General features: G+C 46.6%; 2 protein-coding genes across 4 annotated transcripts in view; one reads left to right on the top strand and one right to left on the bottom strand.

The window, feature by feature from the left end:
- The window catches only part of LOC116977288 (cytosolic phospholipase A2 zeta-like), a 69441-nt gene extending 54722 nt beyond the window's left edge, over nt 1–14719 (top strand). The window contains exons 14-20 of the mRNA XM_033027784.1: nt 1535–1649; nt 2687–2824; nt 4407–4514; nt 6919–7098; nt 9209–9375; nt 12555–12741; nt 13708–14719. Of these exons, the coding sequence (XP_032883675.1) occupies nt 1535–1649; nt 2687–2824; nt 4407–4514; nt 6919–7098; nt 9209–9375; nt 12555–12741; nt 13708–13907 (1095 nt within the window). The 3' untranslated portion in view covers nt 13908–14719. The remainder of the gene's footprint in view (nt 1–1534; nt 1650–2686; nt 2825–4406; nt 4515–6918; nt 7099–9208; nt 9376–12554; nt 12742–13707) is intronic.
- A 1898-nt stretch (nt 14720–16617) lies between these two features.
- Nucleotides 16618–17818, bottom strand: part of eif2ak4 (eukaryotic translation initiation factor 2 alpha kinase 4) — a 125492-nt gene continuing 124291 nt past the window's right edge. For all 3 annotated transcript variants that reach the window (XM_033026581.1, XM_033026582.1, XM_033026583.1), the window contains one exon: nt 16618–17406. In XM_033026581.1, the coding sequence (XP_032882472.1) occupies nt 17349–17406 (58 nt within the window). In that variant the 3' untranslated portion in view covers nt 16618–17348. The remainder of the gene's footprint in view (nt 17407–17818) is intronic.

Below are 17818 nucleotides of genomic sequence, written 5' to 3'. Positions count from 1 at the left end.
GGTGAAGCATGGTGGTGGCAGCATCATGCTGCGGGGATGTTTTTCAGTGGCAGGAACTGGGAGACTAGTCAGGATCGAGGGAAAGATGAACGGAGCAAAGTACAGAGAGATCCTTGATGAAAACCTGCTCCAGAGTGTTCTGGACCTCAGACTGGGGCAGAGGTTCACCTTCCAACAGGACAACGACCCTAAGCACACAGCCAAGACAACGCAGGAGTGGCTTTGTGACAAGTCTGTGAATGTCCTTGAGTGGCCCAGCCAGGGCCCGGACTTGAACCTGATCGAACATCTCTGGAGGGACCTGAAAATAGCTGTGCATCGACGCTCCCCATCCAACCTGACAGAGCTTGAGAGGATCTGCAGAGAAGAATGGGAGAAATTACCCAAATACAGGTGTGCCAAGCTTGTAGCATCATACCCAAGAAGACTTGAGGCTGTAATCGCTGCCAAAGGTGCCTCAACAAAGTACTGAGTAAAGGGTCTGAATACTTATGTAAATGTGATATTTCAGTTATTTCTTTTTAATTACTTTTCAAAAATTTCTAAACGCCGGTTTTTCTTTTTTATTGTGGGCTACTGTGTGTAGATGGCTGATTTAAAAAAAAGAAATTAATCCATATTAGAATAAGGCTGTAACGTAACAAAATGTGGAAAAAGTGAAGGGGTCTGAATACTTTCTGAATGCACTGTATACCAAGGGCACCTTATGTTGTGGGAACCCACAGAAGATTTAGTTTTGGTTTAGTTTAGAGATACAGCACGGAAATAGTCCCTCCACCAAGTCCGCACTGACCAGCGATCCCCACACATTAACACCATCCTACTGTTAAGGGCTTGGACACGCTAGAGGCAGGAAACATATTCCCGATGTTGGGGGAGTCCAGAACCAGGGGGTCACAGTTTAAGAACAAGGAGTAAGCCATTTAGAACGGAGACGAGGAAACACTTTTTCCCACAGAGAGTTGTGAGTCTGTGGAATTCTCTGCCTCAGAGGGCAGTGGAGGCAGGTTCTCTGGATGCTTTCAAGAGAGAGCTAGATAGGGCTCTTAAAAATAGCGGAGTCAGGGGATATGGGGAGAAGGCAGGAAAGGGGTACTGATTGGGGATGATCAGCCATGATCACATTGAATGGCGGTGCTGGCTCGAAGGGTCGAATGGCCTACTCCTGCACCTATTGTCTATTGTCCTACACACACTAGGGACAATTTACATTTACCAAGCCAATTAACCTGCAAACCTGTACGTCTTTGGAGTGTGGAAGGAAACCAAAGTTCTCGGAGAAAACCCGCGCAGGTCACGGGGAGAACGTTCAGACAAGCACCCGTAGCCAGGATCGAACCGTGGTCTCTGGCGCTGTAAGGCAGAAACTCTACTGCTGCTCCACAGTGCCGCCTATTTGTTTAATACTGTGCCTCTGAAGCACTTCTGGATATTTGACTAATTTTAAAATCAGTAGTTGGTGCTTACCTAAACAAGCAGTACAGTAGTGCATATAAATATTTCAGAGTGGGTGAAATATTTATCTTTTTAGCAGGAGAATAAGACTAAGCTGTCAGACCAACAGAGAGCAGTGAGAAGGGGCCAGAACCCATATCCTGTCTACGCCAGTCTAAATGTGAAGAGCAATGTCAGCGCCAAAGATTTTGGAGGTACAGGTCTGGCACCTGTTACACTGAGAAAATGTTGGGGTTTCATCTCGTGGACATTTGCCGGGGGGGGGGGGGGGGGGGGGGGGGGGTAGTACATATCTCTGCCTGTTTCTAATTGAGTTTAGTTTGGAGATACAGCTCGAAAATAGGTCCACTGAGTCTGTCCCAACCAGCGATCCCCGCACATTAACATCATCCTCCGGAGATCTCGGAGAAAACCCACGGGGGGGAATGTACAAACTCCGTAGAGACAAGCACTCCTAGTCACGATGGAACCCGGGTCTCTGGCGCTATAAGGCAGTGAAGGATATAATATGACACAGATCCTCGTAGTAACAGCAAAAGGAAACACCAAGGTGGGTGGGGAGCACCTTGGCCATTCTGCTCCTGCTAGAGATACTGTTGCTTTGAAGTAACTCTGACATAGAACTTGACGTCAAATGCCAGAGTCTGGCGCATTCTCAATGGTACCACACTTTGATGAGTGTTTAAAGCCCTTTAAAGGAGAGTATTGTTAAGCCCCTGTCCCACTTAGGAGACCTAAACAGCAACCTAAGGTGACCTTGCCCGCCACCCAAAAAAAAATCAAGGTCAAGGTGACCTGCAACCTCCTACCACCTCCCACACATATGTTGAAAACCTTCCTCGACTATGAAGAAAACCGGCTTCGACTAAACCTGCGACTAAAAAATGATCGATTTTTAAAACGGCAACCTATTTTTAGTCGAGGCCGGTTTTAAACACGATGAAAAAATAGCAGCAACCTAGATGAAGCCTCGACTACGCGGAAACCACTTTCGACCATTAGGGAGAGTGACCAAAACCTCCGGTGACCTCATGGAAACCTTGGGTGGCGGGCAAGGTCACCAGAGGTTGCTGTTTGGGTCTCCTAAGTGGGACAGGGGCTTTACTTCCCACTGGTCAGAAACAGTAGCCATTTCATGAGCTGGGAGCTAGAGAAGACAGGATTTCTGTTTTAACTTACAATTCAATGCAGTCCTAGAACATGGGTTGCCAGATTCTTATTTCTTTTGCAGAATGGTTTGAGTACACTCCTTACGAAGTGGGAATTCCCAGATATGGAGCTTATATTCCAGTCCAGCATTTTGGCAGCAAGTTCTTCATGGGATACCTAATAAAGAAGTTTCCTGAAACAAGAATCAGCTTCTTGAACGGTATGGCTAACAATTCATGATTTGCAGATACATTCACGTGTTGTTATGGGGACAGTGGCTATTATCACGTCATATCATGTTATATCACGTGTGGCTATTACTGGGAGGTACAAGTCAGGAGGCGGTGGATGTTGAGTGGGACCTACGGCTCTTTCAGCCATCGAAACAACTGGAAGTTCCTCGATTTTCTTCACCATGTCCATTTTTAACTTTGCAAATGTTGTGAGTTTTAGAATGGAGTGACCAAGACATCGGGATGTGGAATTTGGGATAGAATGATAAAAGCAAGTGCAGTTTCTTTCCCCAGACTGCAGGCTGTATCTCCTCATTAGTTCATGAAGTCTGAAAATGCACGGTATTTTCTCCATTATGAGTTTCTTCCCTAAATTGAATCGAATCAATTCTTCCTTATGATAAAATTCCCTTTGCCAGTGTCATTTTATCCTCTATCTCTGCCATGGGGGGACTTATTCATTTGCTGTCATTCTGGTGTCATCTGCACAAAGATGTCATTAGTTGTAAAGTGATGCAGCGTGAAAACAGGCCCTTTGTCCCAACTTGTCCACACTGGCCAACATGTCCCAGCGACACTAGTCCCACCTGCCCGTGTTTGGCCCATATCCCTCCAAACCTGTCTTATCCATGTACCTGTCTTAACTATTAACTCAATGGGGTTAGGTTAGGTAAGGGGGAGGTGCAGCGAGACCTGGGTGTCCTTGTACACCGGTCACTGAAAGTTGGCGTGTAGGTACAGCAGGCAGTGAAGAAAGCTAATGGAATGTGGGCCTTCATAACAAGAGGATTTCAGTATAGGAGTAAAGAGGTTCTTCTGCAGTTGTATAGGGCTCTGGTAAGACCACATCTGGAGTATTGTGTACAGTTTTGGTCTCCTAATTTGAGGAAGGACATCCTTGTGATTGAGGCAGTGCAGCGTAGGGTCATGAGATTGATCCCTGGGATGGCGGGACTGCCATATGAGGAAAGATTGAAAAGACTAGGCTTGTATTCACTGGAGTTTCGAAGGATGAGGAGGGATCTTATAGAAACATATAAAATTATAAAAGGACTGGACAAGATAGATGCAGGAAAAATGTTCCCAATGTTTGGCGAGTCCAGAACCAGGGACCACAGTCTTAGAATAAAGGGGAGGCCATTTAAGACTGAGGTGAGAAAAAACTTTTTCACCCAGAGAGTTGTGAATTTGTGGAATTCCCTGCCACAGAGGGCAGTGGAGGCCAAGTCACTGGATGGATTTAAGAGAGTTAGATAGAGCTCTAGGGGCTAGTGGAATCAAGGGATATGGGGAGAAGGCAGGCACGGGTTATTGATTGGGGACGATCAGCCATGGTCACAATGAATGGCAGTGCTGGCTCGAAGGGCCGAATAGCCTCCTCCTACACCTATTTTCTATGTTTCTATGTAACTTTCTTAATAAGTGCAGGTAGACAAAAATGCTGGAGAAACTCAGCGGGTGCAGCAACATCTATGGAGCGAAGGAAATAGGCAACGTCTCCTCTTAATAAGTGCATGTGAGGGAAGTGGAGGAGATCTACACTGATAATCAAAGCTTCTTTCTACACAGGCCAGTGGGGAAGTGCTTTTGCAGCAAATCTGGATGAGGTCCTGAGGGAGCTGATCGGGCCTACCAACACCTGGATGCGGAGCCTGCGCGATGCTATCAGCGGAAGAGGTGCCACTTTCATTGTCGACCGAGACCAGTAAATAACTCTCGCCTTGATGTCAGTGTAGGATTACTGTGTAGGGCCACAAATCTCTCTATGAGTGATACTAAGAAGGTCCCAAATAACGAGCATACCCTTCAGAGGCAAACTTCACCCTTGGTAAAATACTAAGGCTGCCTTTAGTGTAGTTTAGTTTAGAGATAAAAACATAGAAAATAGGTGCAGGAGTAGGTCATTCGGCCCTTCGAGCCTGCACCGCCATTCAATATGATCATGGCTGATCATCCAACTCAGTATCCTGTACCTGCCTTCTCTCCATACCCCCTGATCCCTTTAGCCACAAGGACCACATCGAACTCCCTCTTAAATATAGTCAATGAACTGGCCTCAACTACCTTCTGTGGCAGAGAATTCCACAGATTCACCACTCTCTGTGGGGAAAAGTGTTTTTCTCATCTCAGTCCTAAAAGATTTCCCCCTTATCCTTAAACTGTGACCCCATGTTCTGGACTTCCCCAACATCGGGAACAATCTGCCTGCATCTAGCCTGTCCAACCCCTTAAGAATTGTGTATGTTTCTGTAAGATCCCCCCCTCAATCTTCTAAATTCTAACGAGTACAAGCCGAGTCTATCCAGTCTTTCTTAATATGAAAGTCCTGAAAGGGGTCAGAACAAGCCCAGATACAGCGCGGAAACAGGCCCTTTCGGCCCAAGGAGTCCGCACCGACCAGCGAGCCCCACACACTAACACTACACACACGAGGGACAACTTACACTTACACCAAGCTAGATAACCTACAAAGCTGTTTGTCTTTGGAGTGTGGGAAAAACCCCAGAGATCTTGGAGAAAAAACATGCAGGTCACAGGGAGAACGTATATGTACAAACTCCGTACAGACAGCACCCGTAGTCAGGATCGATCCCGGGTCTCTGGCGCTGTAAGGCAGTAGCTCTACCGCTGCGCCACCAAGCCTTGCCTGAGCTCAGTATGGTCACCCCCCCCTTCTCTTCCCATCTCGATCCCTCGGGACCTGGGCTTGCAAGGTTGCTTTAGGTGCCCTAGATTGTCCTAAATTGCTTATCGTTCTACCAACTTCCCGTCTGCCACCCATTTCAGCTGATATCTTCACTATTTTCTCTCTCCGTTGCTATTCCCCTAACTTTAAGACCGGTTCAAACAAAGATTCACTACAGTTGACTCGCAAAAACATAGAGGTCCAGGCTCCCTGAAAATGAAGAGAACCAGATAGACGTTGGGGTCTCACAAGAGTAGATTACCTTGTGAAGGAGGACGCAGCCTATTATTGAGAACAAGGGCCGTCAGTAATTCAGCCGTGACTCCATAATACGTTCTATCCTAGTTTAGTTTTTGTTTAGCGATACAGTGTGGAAACAGGCCCTTTGGCCCACCGTGTCCACACCGACCAGCAATCCCAGCACATTAACACTATCCTACACACACCAGGGACAATTATTTGACATTTATGCCAAGCCAATTTATTCATATTTAATTTATTTTTATTGGGGGAAAAAAAAATTACAGTTCATCTGACGTATGGCATTACATTTCCCTCCATTTTGTTTTTTATAAATAATAATAACAAAATAACTCTAACCCACCCTCCCTAAACACCCCTTGGCAACTAATGTTTTCACAATACAAGTATATCACAAAATCAAATGCACATTTTAACAATAATAAAATAACAAAACAGAATAAAGGTGGCTCCCCACTTACTGTCAAGTGCCCTCAGTCAATAGGTAGTTCCTTTAGACCTTCAAAGTATGATAAAAAGGGTTCCCATTTCAAATAACACTTTTTCACAGACCCCCTCAACATGATATCAGACATGTAATAATTGGCCAAGCCAATTTAACCTACAAACCTGCACGTCTTTGGAGTGCGGGAAGAAACCGAAGATCTTGGAGAAAACACACGCGGGTCACGGGGAGAACGTACAAAAATCCGTGCAGACAGCACCCGTAGTCAGGATGGAACCCGGGTCTCTGGCGCTGTTAGGCAGCAACTCTACCGCTACACTACGTACCGCCTTATAATGCTCAATTTCCTCTCCAGACTCGAAATGTATTTTCACCTGCTACATCTTTCCCCCCTGTCTCCATCCAAGTTTCTGCCCCAGCTCCTGTGAGGTTACAATGGTATCTCCTCTCTCTGACTGTGTTAAGCCTTTCCTCAGATGTTCAGCCTGCTGGGACATTCCTCTGCATCCCACCATCCACCCAGCTTCTACACGTGTCACTCGGCTCTGCCTTCGAGCTGCTTCCCTCCCCACTCTGCCACGCTCTGCACTTGTTCGATCGCGTAGAACATTTCCTCAGGTGACTTGTGCTGTAGAAACAAACCCCTTCCCCAAACAAAATGTTGACGGCCTGGCATTGTGCTGTTGCAGAGATACCCAGCGATTCGCCTGAAATCCACATGCAGATGACCATTCCACAGGGCATGTTGGACGCTCTGATGAAGAACCTATTTGTATCACGCTTGACAACATCAGAAACCAACAACTTCATGAAGGGGCTCTTCCTGCACCAAAAGTATGACGAGAATGACAATTTCAAATGCCGGGAAGGTACCTATCTTCATCTAACATCATTGCCTATGTTAATTAATTACTGTGCTACACTACAGCATTGCTGAATGATAATCACCTCATAGCACCATTTACACATTGTGCAGTTCGGAAGATGCCTTTGGAGACAGTAAGCTTCTCGGTATCTGGTGAGGGGCTGGAGAACATGGAGGTGTCAGACCTTAGATGTTGACCTACATTTCTCAATTTTATAGCACTTCCATTTCATGATCATAGCCATACAGTGTGGGAACAGGCCCTTCGGCCCAACTTGCCCATGCCGTCCAACATGCCCCATCTACACTAATCCCACCTGCCTGCGTTGGGCCTATACCCCTCCAAACATATTGTATCCACATACCTGTCCAAATGTTTTGTAACCATTGAGATAGTACCTGCCTCAACTGTCTCCTCCGGCAGCTCGTTCCATATACTTTTGTGTAAAACAAAGTTGCCCCTCAGGTGAACCTTTCTCCCGATCACCTTAAACCTTTCTACCCCTACTCTTGGTAAAAGACAGCATTTACCTTATTTATTCCTCTCACATTCTTATTCACCTGTTCTAGATCACCCCTGATCCACCTGCGCTCCAAGGAATAAAGTCCTAGACTGCTCAACCTTAGACTCGGGCCCTCGAGTCTAAGGGCCTAAATTTCTTCCTAAATCTTCACCCCCTTTCCAGCTGAACACCAAGCCTGTCTTTGGATGCCTTTTGCACCTCGTCAGTTCTGTAACCCTCCCATTTAATTGCATCACACCACTTTGTGGTTGTCGGCATCATGGAGTTTAATTGTTCCCTTCTGCTGTGGCTGTGTCAATGAAGCCACTGAGCCACTGAAGACAATGGCTGTGTCTTCCACTGCTAACTCGCTGAGTGTGCATTCTCTCTCCAGTGAGATCCTTTCCAGCATCTCCCCAACATGCCTATGCATCAACTTTTTTCTCTGAAGCTGTTTTGGGAGATTTCCCCCCGTTAAAGGCACTGTTTCATAACAAGAGGAGTTGAGTATAGGAGCAAAGAGGTCCTTCTGCAGTTGTACAGAGCCCCAGTGAGACCACACCTAGAGTATTGTGTGCAGTTTTGGTTCCCTAATTTGAGGAAGGACATTCTTGCTATTGAGGGAGTGCAGCGTAGGTTTACAAGGTTAATTCCCGGGATGGCACATGCTGAGAAAATGGAGCAGCTGGGCTTGTACACTCTGGAGTTTAGACGGATGAGAGGGGATATTATTGAGTGTGGACTCGGTGGGTCAACGGGCCTGTTGTTTCCTTGCTGTTTCACCAAACTAAAAAAAAAACAGTTGCGTACGAGTTTGCCCTTGTTTTTTTAATGGGTGATAGTGAGTTTGTGTTTGTGAGAGACAGACAGCAATACTCAAAGTAACTGTTGGCCTTCATCCCCCACATTGGCCCCTTGAGCAGGTTGGTTGGGTAACAGTTCAAGTCTGATACAGGATCTCAAATCTCCCCCAGCCAGGCACAGCAGCAGTGGCAACGCTGAACTTACATCTCCATCTTGGAATTCTGGAGTTTAGAAGAACGAGAGGATATATTATTGAAACATATAAAATTGTTAAGGGTTTGGACACGCTAGAGGCAGGAAACATGTTCCCGATGTTGGGGGAGTCCAGAACCAGGGGCCACAGTTTAAGAATAAGGAGTAAGCCATTTAGAACGGAGACGAGGAGACACTTTTTCTCACACAGAGTGGTGAGTCTGTGGAATTCTCTGCCTCAGAGGGCGGTGGAGGCAGGTTCTCTGGATGCTTTCAAGAGAGAGCTTAAAAATAGCGGAGTCAGGGGATATGGGGAGAAGGCAGGAATGGGCTACTGATTGGGGATGATCAGCCATGATCACATTGAATGGCGTTGCTGGCTCGAAGGGCCGAATGGCCTACTCCTGCACCTATTGTCTATTGATGGCCTCGATGGACGTGTGACTTGTCTTTCCTCGTAACTGCCTTTAACTCTTTTGGAAACCATAAGTGTAACTTCTTCCTTCATGTGTGAGGCATCAAGATATATGATGTTTAAAATCTTACATAAGATGTAAAAGTATGCCAGTTTACACTTTTTCATTTGATCATGCTTTTCAAATTTTTATTTTTTAGTTCAAAGCCGCACCATATCTCCCAATCAGCTAACCCCAATGGAAAATCTGCTGCACCTGGTCGACGCTGGATTTTCAAACAATTCGGCGTTTCCTCTTGCCCTGCAGTCACAGAGGCACATTGATGTCATCCTGTCTTTTAGTTTTAGCCGCGGATCGCCATTCAAGGTGAGGAGACTTGGTGGACATTGCTGTCACTGTATAAGTACAGTCCGAGCAGTTGCTGCTACTCACAAGAACAGAACACTAGATGGTCCTCCAACTAATGCATGGTGGAAATTAAATTCATTAGTTAAAGTTTCATTGAAATTAGACGCATGGTATCTGATAGTCAGAGTTGGGGGTGGCACGGTGGCGCAGCGGCAGAGTTGCTGCCTTCTAGCGCCAGAGACACGGGTTCAAACCTGACCACGGGTGCTGTCTGTACGGAGTTTGTACGTTCTCCCCGTGACCTGCGTGGGTTTTCTCCGAGATCTTCGGTTTCCTCCCACACTCCAAAGACGTACAGGTTTGTAGGCTAAATGTAAATGTAAAATTGTCCCGAGTGTGCGTCGGATAGTTTTAGTGTGCAGTGATCTCTGGTAGGTGCGGACTCGATGGGCTGAAGGGTCTGTTTCAATGCTGTACCTCTAAACTGAACTAAGTGCTGATTGATGGTGGTTGAGCAGCCCGGGGCTTAAAGGGCCTGTCCCACTTTCACGACCTAATTCACAACCTTTTTTACTCGTGGACATTTTTCATCATGTTGAAAAAACACCCCGACCTACTTGATGCCACGAGTACCTACGACTAGCATCACGACCTACCTTCGACCTCGTGACGACCATGCTGCGAGTATGAGTCAAGGGCAAACTCGGCAGAGGTGGTGAAAGTGGGACAGGCCCTTTCTAAGAGTTCGTTGCACAGGAGAGGACTGAGAACAGAATTATTGCACAGAATAATAATATAATATATCTTTTATTGTCATTGCACGTCAGTGCAACGAGATTTAGTGTGCAGCTCCACTGATGTCCAGCAAAGGTAAATAAATACAATACATAAATAAAGATGTCTTCTATGTGAGACCTTTAATGGTTTTCACCAAGATGAGCTTGGGAGCCCACCCATTGACTGGATAAATCTAGAGCATCATCTCAAATGATTATCATCCTCAAGTCATCACATACAGGACGACAGATGGCACAATGGGCTAAGTGTTCGGCTGGCGACCGGAAGGTAGCCGGTTCGAATCCCGCTTGGAGTGCATACTGTCGTTGTGTCCTTGGGCAAGACACTTCACCCACCTTTGCCTGTGTGTGAATGTGTGTGAATGTGTGTGAGTGATTGGTGGTGGTCGGAGGGGCCGTAGGCGCAGAATGGCAGCCACGCTTCCGTCAGTCTGCCCCAGGGCAGCTGTGGCTACAGAAGTAGCTTACCACCACCGAGTGTGACTGAGGAGTGAATGAATAATGCGATGTAAAGCGCCTTGAGTATTAGAAAGGCGCTATATAAATCCCATCCATTATTATTATTATTATTATACAATTCATTCACTTTCTGCGTCAGCTACTCCGAAACCACCACATTCATGCGTATTTGTCCCATTAAACAGTGTCGGAGTCCAAATTCTGTAAGAGATTATTTCATATTGTGAACTTAAAATGCTTGTGGTTGTATCTCAGTGCAACCATTAAGCCAAATTCAGTGGTGGACAATTAAATCTAACTACAAACCCATCTTCGAATAGGTACTGAGTGGGCAACCAACACTCAATATGGTTACACAAAAAAGCTGGAGAAACTCAGCGGGTGCAGCAGCATCTATGGAGCGAAGGAAATAGGCAACGTTTCGGGCCGAAACCCTTCTTCAGACTGATCGGGGGTGGGGGGGGGCGGGGACAAGAAAGGAAAAAGGAGGAGGAGCCCGAAGGCTGGGGGATGGGAGGAGACAGCAGGGGGACTGAGGAAGGGGAGGAGACAGCAAGGACTAACAAAATTGGGAGAATTCGATGTTCATGCCCCCAGGATGCAGACTCCCCAAGCGGAATATGAGGTGCTGTTCCTCCAATTTCCGGTGCTGCTCGCTGTGGCCATGGAGGAGACCCAGGACAGAGAGGTCGGAGACGGAGTGGGAGGGGGAGTTGAAGTGCTGAGCCACCGGGAGGTCAGCTTGGTTATTGCGGACCGAGCGGAGGTGTTCGGCGAAACGATCGCCCAACCTCCGCTTGGTCTCACCGATATAGATCTGCTGACATCTAGAGCAGCGGATGCAATAGATGAGGTTGGAGGAGATGCAGGTAAACCTCTGTCGTACCTGGAACGACTGCTTGGGTCCTTGAACGGAGTCGAGGGGGGAGGTAAATGGAGGAACAGCACCTCATATTCCGCTTGGGGAGTCTGCATCCTGGGGGCATGAACATCGAATTCTCCCAATTTTGTTAGTCCTTGCTATCTCCTCCCCTTCCTCAGTCCCCCTGCTGTCTCCTCCCATCCCCCAGCCTTCAGGCTCCTTCTCCTTTTTCCTTTCTTGTCCCCGCCCCCCCCCCACCCCCGATTAGTCTGAAGAAGGGTTTCGGCCCGAAACGTCACCTATTTCCTTCGCTCCATAGATGCTGCTGCACCCGCTGAGTTTCTCCAGCTTTTTTGTGTACCTTCGATTTCCAGCATCTGCAGTTCCTTCTTAAACACTCTATATGGTTAATGTCTTTGTTGGGAGCAAGGGTCAGATTGTGAAGAACTTCTGAGATAGAGAATGTACCCATACCACATTCCTGTTTTTTGTTGTAATGTCGGTGGAGAAATTCAGTCCACTGGAAAAATATATATTCAGTGTGGACATACACTGGACAGTTTATCGAATACTCGGGTTCAATACCCCAGGTGTTAGAACAGGACATCGGAACAGGCCCTTCGGCCCACAATGCTGGTGCTGAACATGATGCCTAGTTAATCTGATCTCATCTGGTGGCGTAGTGGTGGTGCTGCTGCCTTTCAGCGCCAGAGACCCAGATTTGATCCTGACTAAGGGTTCTTGTCTGTACGGAGTTTGTACATTCTCCCTGTGACCTGCGTGGGCTTTCTCCGAGATCTTTGGTTTCCTCCCACACTCAAAAGGCGTACAGGTTTGTAAGTTAATTGGCTTGGTGTAAATATAAAATTGTCCCTAGTGTGTGAAGGATAGTGTTAATGTGCGGGGATCGCTGGTCGGAGCGGACTCGGTGGGTCGAAGGGCCTGTTTCCGCAGTGTATCTCTAAACTAAACTAATCTGGTGGTACATGATCCATATCCCTCTATTCCCTGTGCTTCCACGTGTCTCTTAAACACCATTCAGTTTCAACTTCTTGCTTTTCCCTTACTCTCCCACCCAGGTTTTGAAGAAGACTGAGCAATACTGCATGGAAAACAATATCCCTTTCCCAAAGATTGATGTTACAGACTTACTTGAAAGAAGCCTGCAGGAATGCTACATCTTCAAGGATGAAAACAATCCCAAAGTTCCAATTGTGATTCACTTCCCTCTCACAAATGCCACATTCCGAAACTACGTATCCCCAGGTAAGATGTTTCCCAGTGGAGAACAAGAGAGGGTAAATGAGTAACAAATATCAACATAGTGATGGAGCTTGAGGTCATCCATTTGAATGTCTCAGATTTGTCTTCTTCAAGCTTGCTCATTTTCAATTGCTGTTGGATGTAAGTTTGGCAGAAGTATCTTGTCCTCAGAACCGAACATCTCCTCCACCCTCATCTATTGCATCCGCTGCTCTAGATGTCAGCTGATCTACATCGGTGAGACCAAGCGTAGGCTTGGCGATCGTTTCGCCCAACACCTCCGCTCGGTCTGCATTAACCAACCGGTGGCTCAGCACTTCAACTCCCCCTCCCATTCCGAATCCGACCTCTCTGTCCTGGGCCTCCTCCATGGCCAGAGTGAGCACCACCGGAAATTGGAGGAGCAGCATCTCATATTCCGCTTGGGCAGTCTGCATCCTGGCGGCATAAACATTGAATTCTCCAATTTCCGGTAGCCCTTGCTGTCTCCTCCCCCTCTCAGCTCTCCCTCAGCCCTCGGACTCCTCCTCTTCCTTTTTCCTTTCTTCACCCCACCCTACATCAGTCTGAAGAAGGGTTTCGGCCCGAAACGTTGCCTATTTCCTTCGCTCCATAGATGCTGCTGCACCCGCTGAGTTTCTCCAGCACTGTTGTCTACCTTCGATTTTCCAGCATCTGCAGTTGCTTCTTAAACATCTCCTGTCCTTGCCTCCTTCCAGTACTCCCATCTCACTCTCCCTCACCAATTCTCATCCACCTTTGGTCATCTTCACTCGTTCTAATCCTAGCACTTGGTACTCATTCATCAATCATGTTTTACGTTCTGAAATCTTCCTCATAATGGTAGCGCCTACAATTCTCTTGTGTAATCTTGGTTTTCCCGTCTGTAAATTGCGCTGTGTGTCACAAAGACATTGAAAGTGAGGAACGCGGTCCATACAGTCAGTCATCTGTCTGCCTCTCTTTCAGGGACAGAACGGCTGTCGAATGAGGAGAAAGATTATGGCAGTTTTGTCCTGGAGGCTGAGAATTCTCCATACAATACTCTGAACTTTACATACACTGCTACTGATTTTGACCGGCTGATTGATCTGTGTGGCTACAATGTGATGAACAATAAGAACCTGATTCTGATGGTCTTCAAGGAAGCATTGGCGAAGAGGTACTAATCCTGGCCGACTGAATACTGAAGTTGGTACTGAGCAATGAATCGCTACTCTCCATTTGTGTGTGCCTTCAAGGTGAATCAGAGGTCTGTCTTTGTGCACTGGGTTACAGGGCACTGCTCTCAAGCCTTGCTCCTCCTTGCAGAGTCCTTCTCCAGTATTCTGATTCACCCTTTCGATCAATTCGCAATTTGATCAATCCTAATTGGGAAGTCACCTCCCCAACAATGCAGCAAGTGCCTGAAATGGACTCCTTGCTCCACAGTTCTTGAACTCTATTTCATTACAGCTCAAGTATACGTGACAAGCAGTGTTGTTATATCTTGTACAAACAATAAAGATAACTGTAGCTATCCACACATGCCCCATTCACAGCCAACATTTGCCATCTACAAATCTACAGTGGGAAGGTTTTCTTTTTGGCTTTGTTATCTTTGCCCACTTTGAAATACTCCTTCAAGTCAAGCCGTCAGCTGCAAAGAGGTGTTGGTTATAAATGCCGGCAGATCCAACAAAGTTTTGCTGTACTGTACAATGAACTGTAAATGTTATTAATGGAAGTCAGTACAGTTGAGTGCTAACTTCTGCTTTAATGGAGTGATTTGGATATAACTAGCAGATTTGTTTCTTTAACTGACATGGGTCGTGTACAAGCTGAGTGTGATAACTGCCGTTATAGATTGGGCTGCTGTCGTGGTAGCCCCCCCGGGAGCAGATGTCCACACAGATGAATTTGGTTAAGAATGTTGCCTTTAGATTTTTAATAAGGATTTTATAACCTGCCAAAAAGCAATAAAACTGTTGTGTACTATCAATGTAGGCTGGTTTTAATGATTTAATGGGAATGTATATCCTGAATATATTATCCCTGGAGTCAATAGATAATAAGTCCAGGAGTAGGCCATTTGGCCCTTCGAGCCAGCACCGCCATTCAATGTGATCATGGCTGATCATCTCCAATCAGTACCCCGTTCCTGCCTTCTCCCCATATCCCCTGACTCTGCTATTTTTAAGAGCCCTATCTAGCTCTCTCTTGAAAGCATCCATAGAACACGGCCTCTGAGGCAGAGAATTCCACAGACAACTAAGTACATAAATACATAGAAACATAGAAACTAGGTGCAGGAGTAGGCCATTCGGCCCTTCGAGCCTGCACCGCCATCCAATATGATCATGGCTGATCATCCAACTCAGTATCCTGTACCTGACTTCTCTCCATACCCCCTGATCCCTTTAGCCACAAGGGCCACATCTAACTCCCTCTTAAATATAGCCAATGAAACGTTACATTTACTTTAGAGATACAGCATGGAAACAGGCCCTTTGGCCCCCTGTCTCCACCAACCAGCGATCACCCTGTACACTAGTTCTATCCTATACACTAGAGACAATTTACAATTTTGCGGAAGCTAATTGACCTACAAACCTGTATGTTTCCTTGGAGTGTGGGACGAGGGAAAACTCACATAGTCACGGGGAGAATGTACAAACTCTGTGCAGGCAGCACCCGGATTTAGGATTGATCCCCGGGTCACTGGCGCTACTTTAGGTACATGGAACAGAGCCAGGAAATTGGGGAAATCTTGGAATGCAGAGATTAAATATCACACACACACACACACATGCAGAAAAACAATTTATTGATCATCAAGTCTATAGCAAAAAGCCATTTTACATTCATCACTGAATTTCACAATTTCACGTGTAAACAATTGATTACCTGGAGACTGCTCTTACCACAGGACCCCGAGGCAAAATGGCAGCAATAAGCAGTGTCACCAGAGGGGCACGTCAGAATGTCAGGGTAGGTATTTGCTTGTTCCTCTGAGTGTTGTGACAGTAACACTAACGCAGTATGAAAAGCTGAAGTAAACATGATAATGTACAGCATCTCATATTTCGCTTGGGCAGCTTTCAACCCAACGATATGAGTATTGATTTCTCTAACTTCAAGTAACTTTTGTATCCCCTCTGTACCACCTGGACCACAGCTAACAATGGCCTGTTTCCTTCATCATCGTTACTTTTTTTGCATATCCTTCATTCATTTGTTCTATATCTCTCTACATCACCGTCTATATATCTCGTTTCCCTTTCCCCTGACTCTCGACCCGAAATGTCTCCTTTTCTCCAGCGATGCTGCCTGTCCCGCTGAGTTACTACAGCATTTTGTATCTGTCACTATAATGTACAAGGCCTTTCAAAAATATTCTTCACCTTTGATTATCCTCAATCAATCCACAGCAACAACATATCCAGCAGCTGCCAGCTTGTGTTATACTTCCCTCGGTACTTCTGCAAAATCCCATAATTCTACAAACTAAGCTCAGACCGTAGTGGGCTGCTGGCAATGATGCAAAGCCTCTCTCTGTACTAGAAGTACGTGGCCTCGTAGAGGGACAGTAACAATCCAAAGGTGTTACTACCACCATGTCAATGCAGCTGAGTCTCGCAACAGCAGCTTTGAAACCCGTCAAAACTGTCCTGCCTCTCAGTAGCTCTGGCGATCGGCCACAGCTTGGGGTGCCTAGTTAGGTGCAATCGGGTGCTACCATGATTTGTTGGTGATCCAAAGACTCTCCTTTGAAAAGCAAATGATTCCTAAATCAGCTCAGTCTGAGGAAGGGTCTCGAGCCGAAACGTTACCCATTCCTTCTCTCCTGAGATGCTGCCTGTCCCGCTGAGTTACTCCAGCTTTTTGTTCTATATATTCATGAGCGGTGCACAGGCTGATCACGTTGCTATGTTTGGTCAATATTTAATAAAACAGCAAACAAGAACCCATGGATGGATATGGCCCATCATAAGGTGGACGGGTGGTTTTAAAAGGCACTCTGTTCCAAGTCGTGCTGCTGTCATTTTGTTCTGCTTGACAGGCCCAAATGGCTCAGGACACAATGGTTGATAGAAGGAAGAAATAATCAAGATTCGAGCATCAGTGTGGCAATGAACATCACTGCCTGGGTATCTGGGGCATGTCTCAGAGAATGGGGATGAGTTCTGGTACAATGAGTTCAGCCCAATGCTGACTTTCATGTTGTGGAAGAACTAGCAGCTACTTCCTATTCAGGCTGGGTGGCTCCTGCTGGAGCTGTCCCCCTCACTGTTCAACCATTGCAAGCTGAGCAGAGTACAGGGTGGAATCCTTGATAGCCTCCATAAAACTGGAGCACAAGACCTGTGTGGGGAAAGCAGCCACAATGAAGGTACGATTGCTGAGAACAATTTGCAGGGATGGCAATGATCGTGCAGCACTGGTTATGAGGGCTGTGTGTATCTACAACACGCTGGACTGATACATTTGATTCAAATATTCCCAGTGTTGTGAAGCTACGTTCCAGCTCTCCCACACAACGTGCTTGTGAAACTCCTAATGCATCAAAAGAATCCGTTCCATCTGCTCACTGCAAGTGCTCCTGTACAACCTTGGAAGCAGGAGCCTGACTAGAACATAACTTGGTAGTAGTCATCCTTGTAACTGTACAGAACCAGCATGGACACTCTGTGGAGACAAAAGGGCAATCATTTAGAGCTACTCACTCCCGAAGCAAAGTCTAGGCCTCCGATAGTTAAATCCATCAACATTAATCCCTGCTCCACATGTCCACGGACAGCTCATAACATGAAGTAGATGACAGATAATGCCCCTGTCCCACTTAGGAAACCTGATCGGAAACCTCTGGAGCCTTTGCGCCCCACCCAAGGTTTCCTTGCGGTTCCCGGAGGTTTTTGTCAGTCTTCCTACCTGCTTCCACTACCTGCAACCTCCGGCAACCACCTGCAACCTCCGGGAACCGCACGGAAACCTTGGGTGGGGCGCAAAGTCTCAAGAGGTTTCCGATCAGGTTTCCGATCAGGTTTCCTAAGTGGGACAGGGGCATTAGGGTTTATACCACTCTCTCCAATGCCATGTG

This window comes from Amblyraja radiata, chromosome 9 (genome assembly GCF_010909765.2).
Source record: "Amblyraja radiata isolate CabotCenter1 chromosome 9, sAmbRad1.1.pri, whole genome shotgun sequence".
NCBI lineage: Eukaryota > Metazoa > Chordata > Chondrichthyes > Rajiformes > Rajidae > Amblyraja > Amblyraja radiata.
The sequence above is the reverse complement of the archived record's forward strand: the minus strand, read 5'-3'. Positions and strand labels throughout refer to the sequence as shown.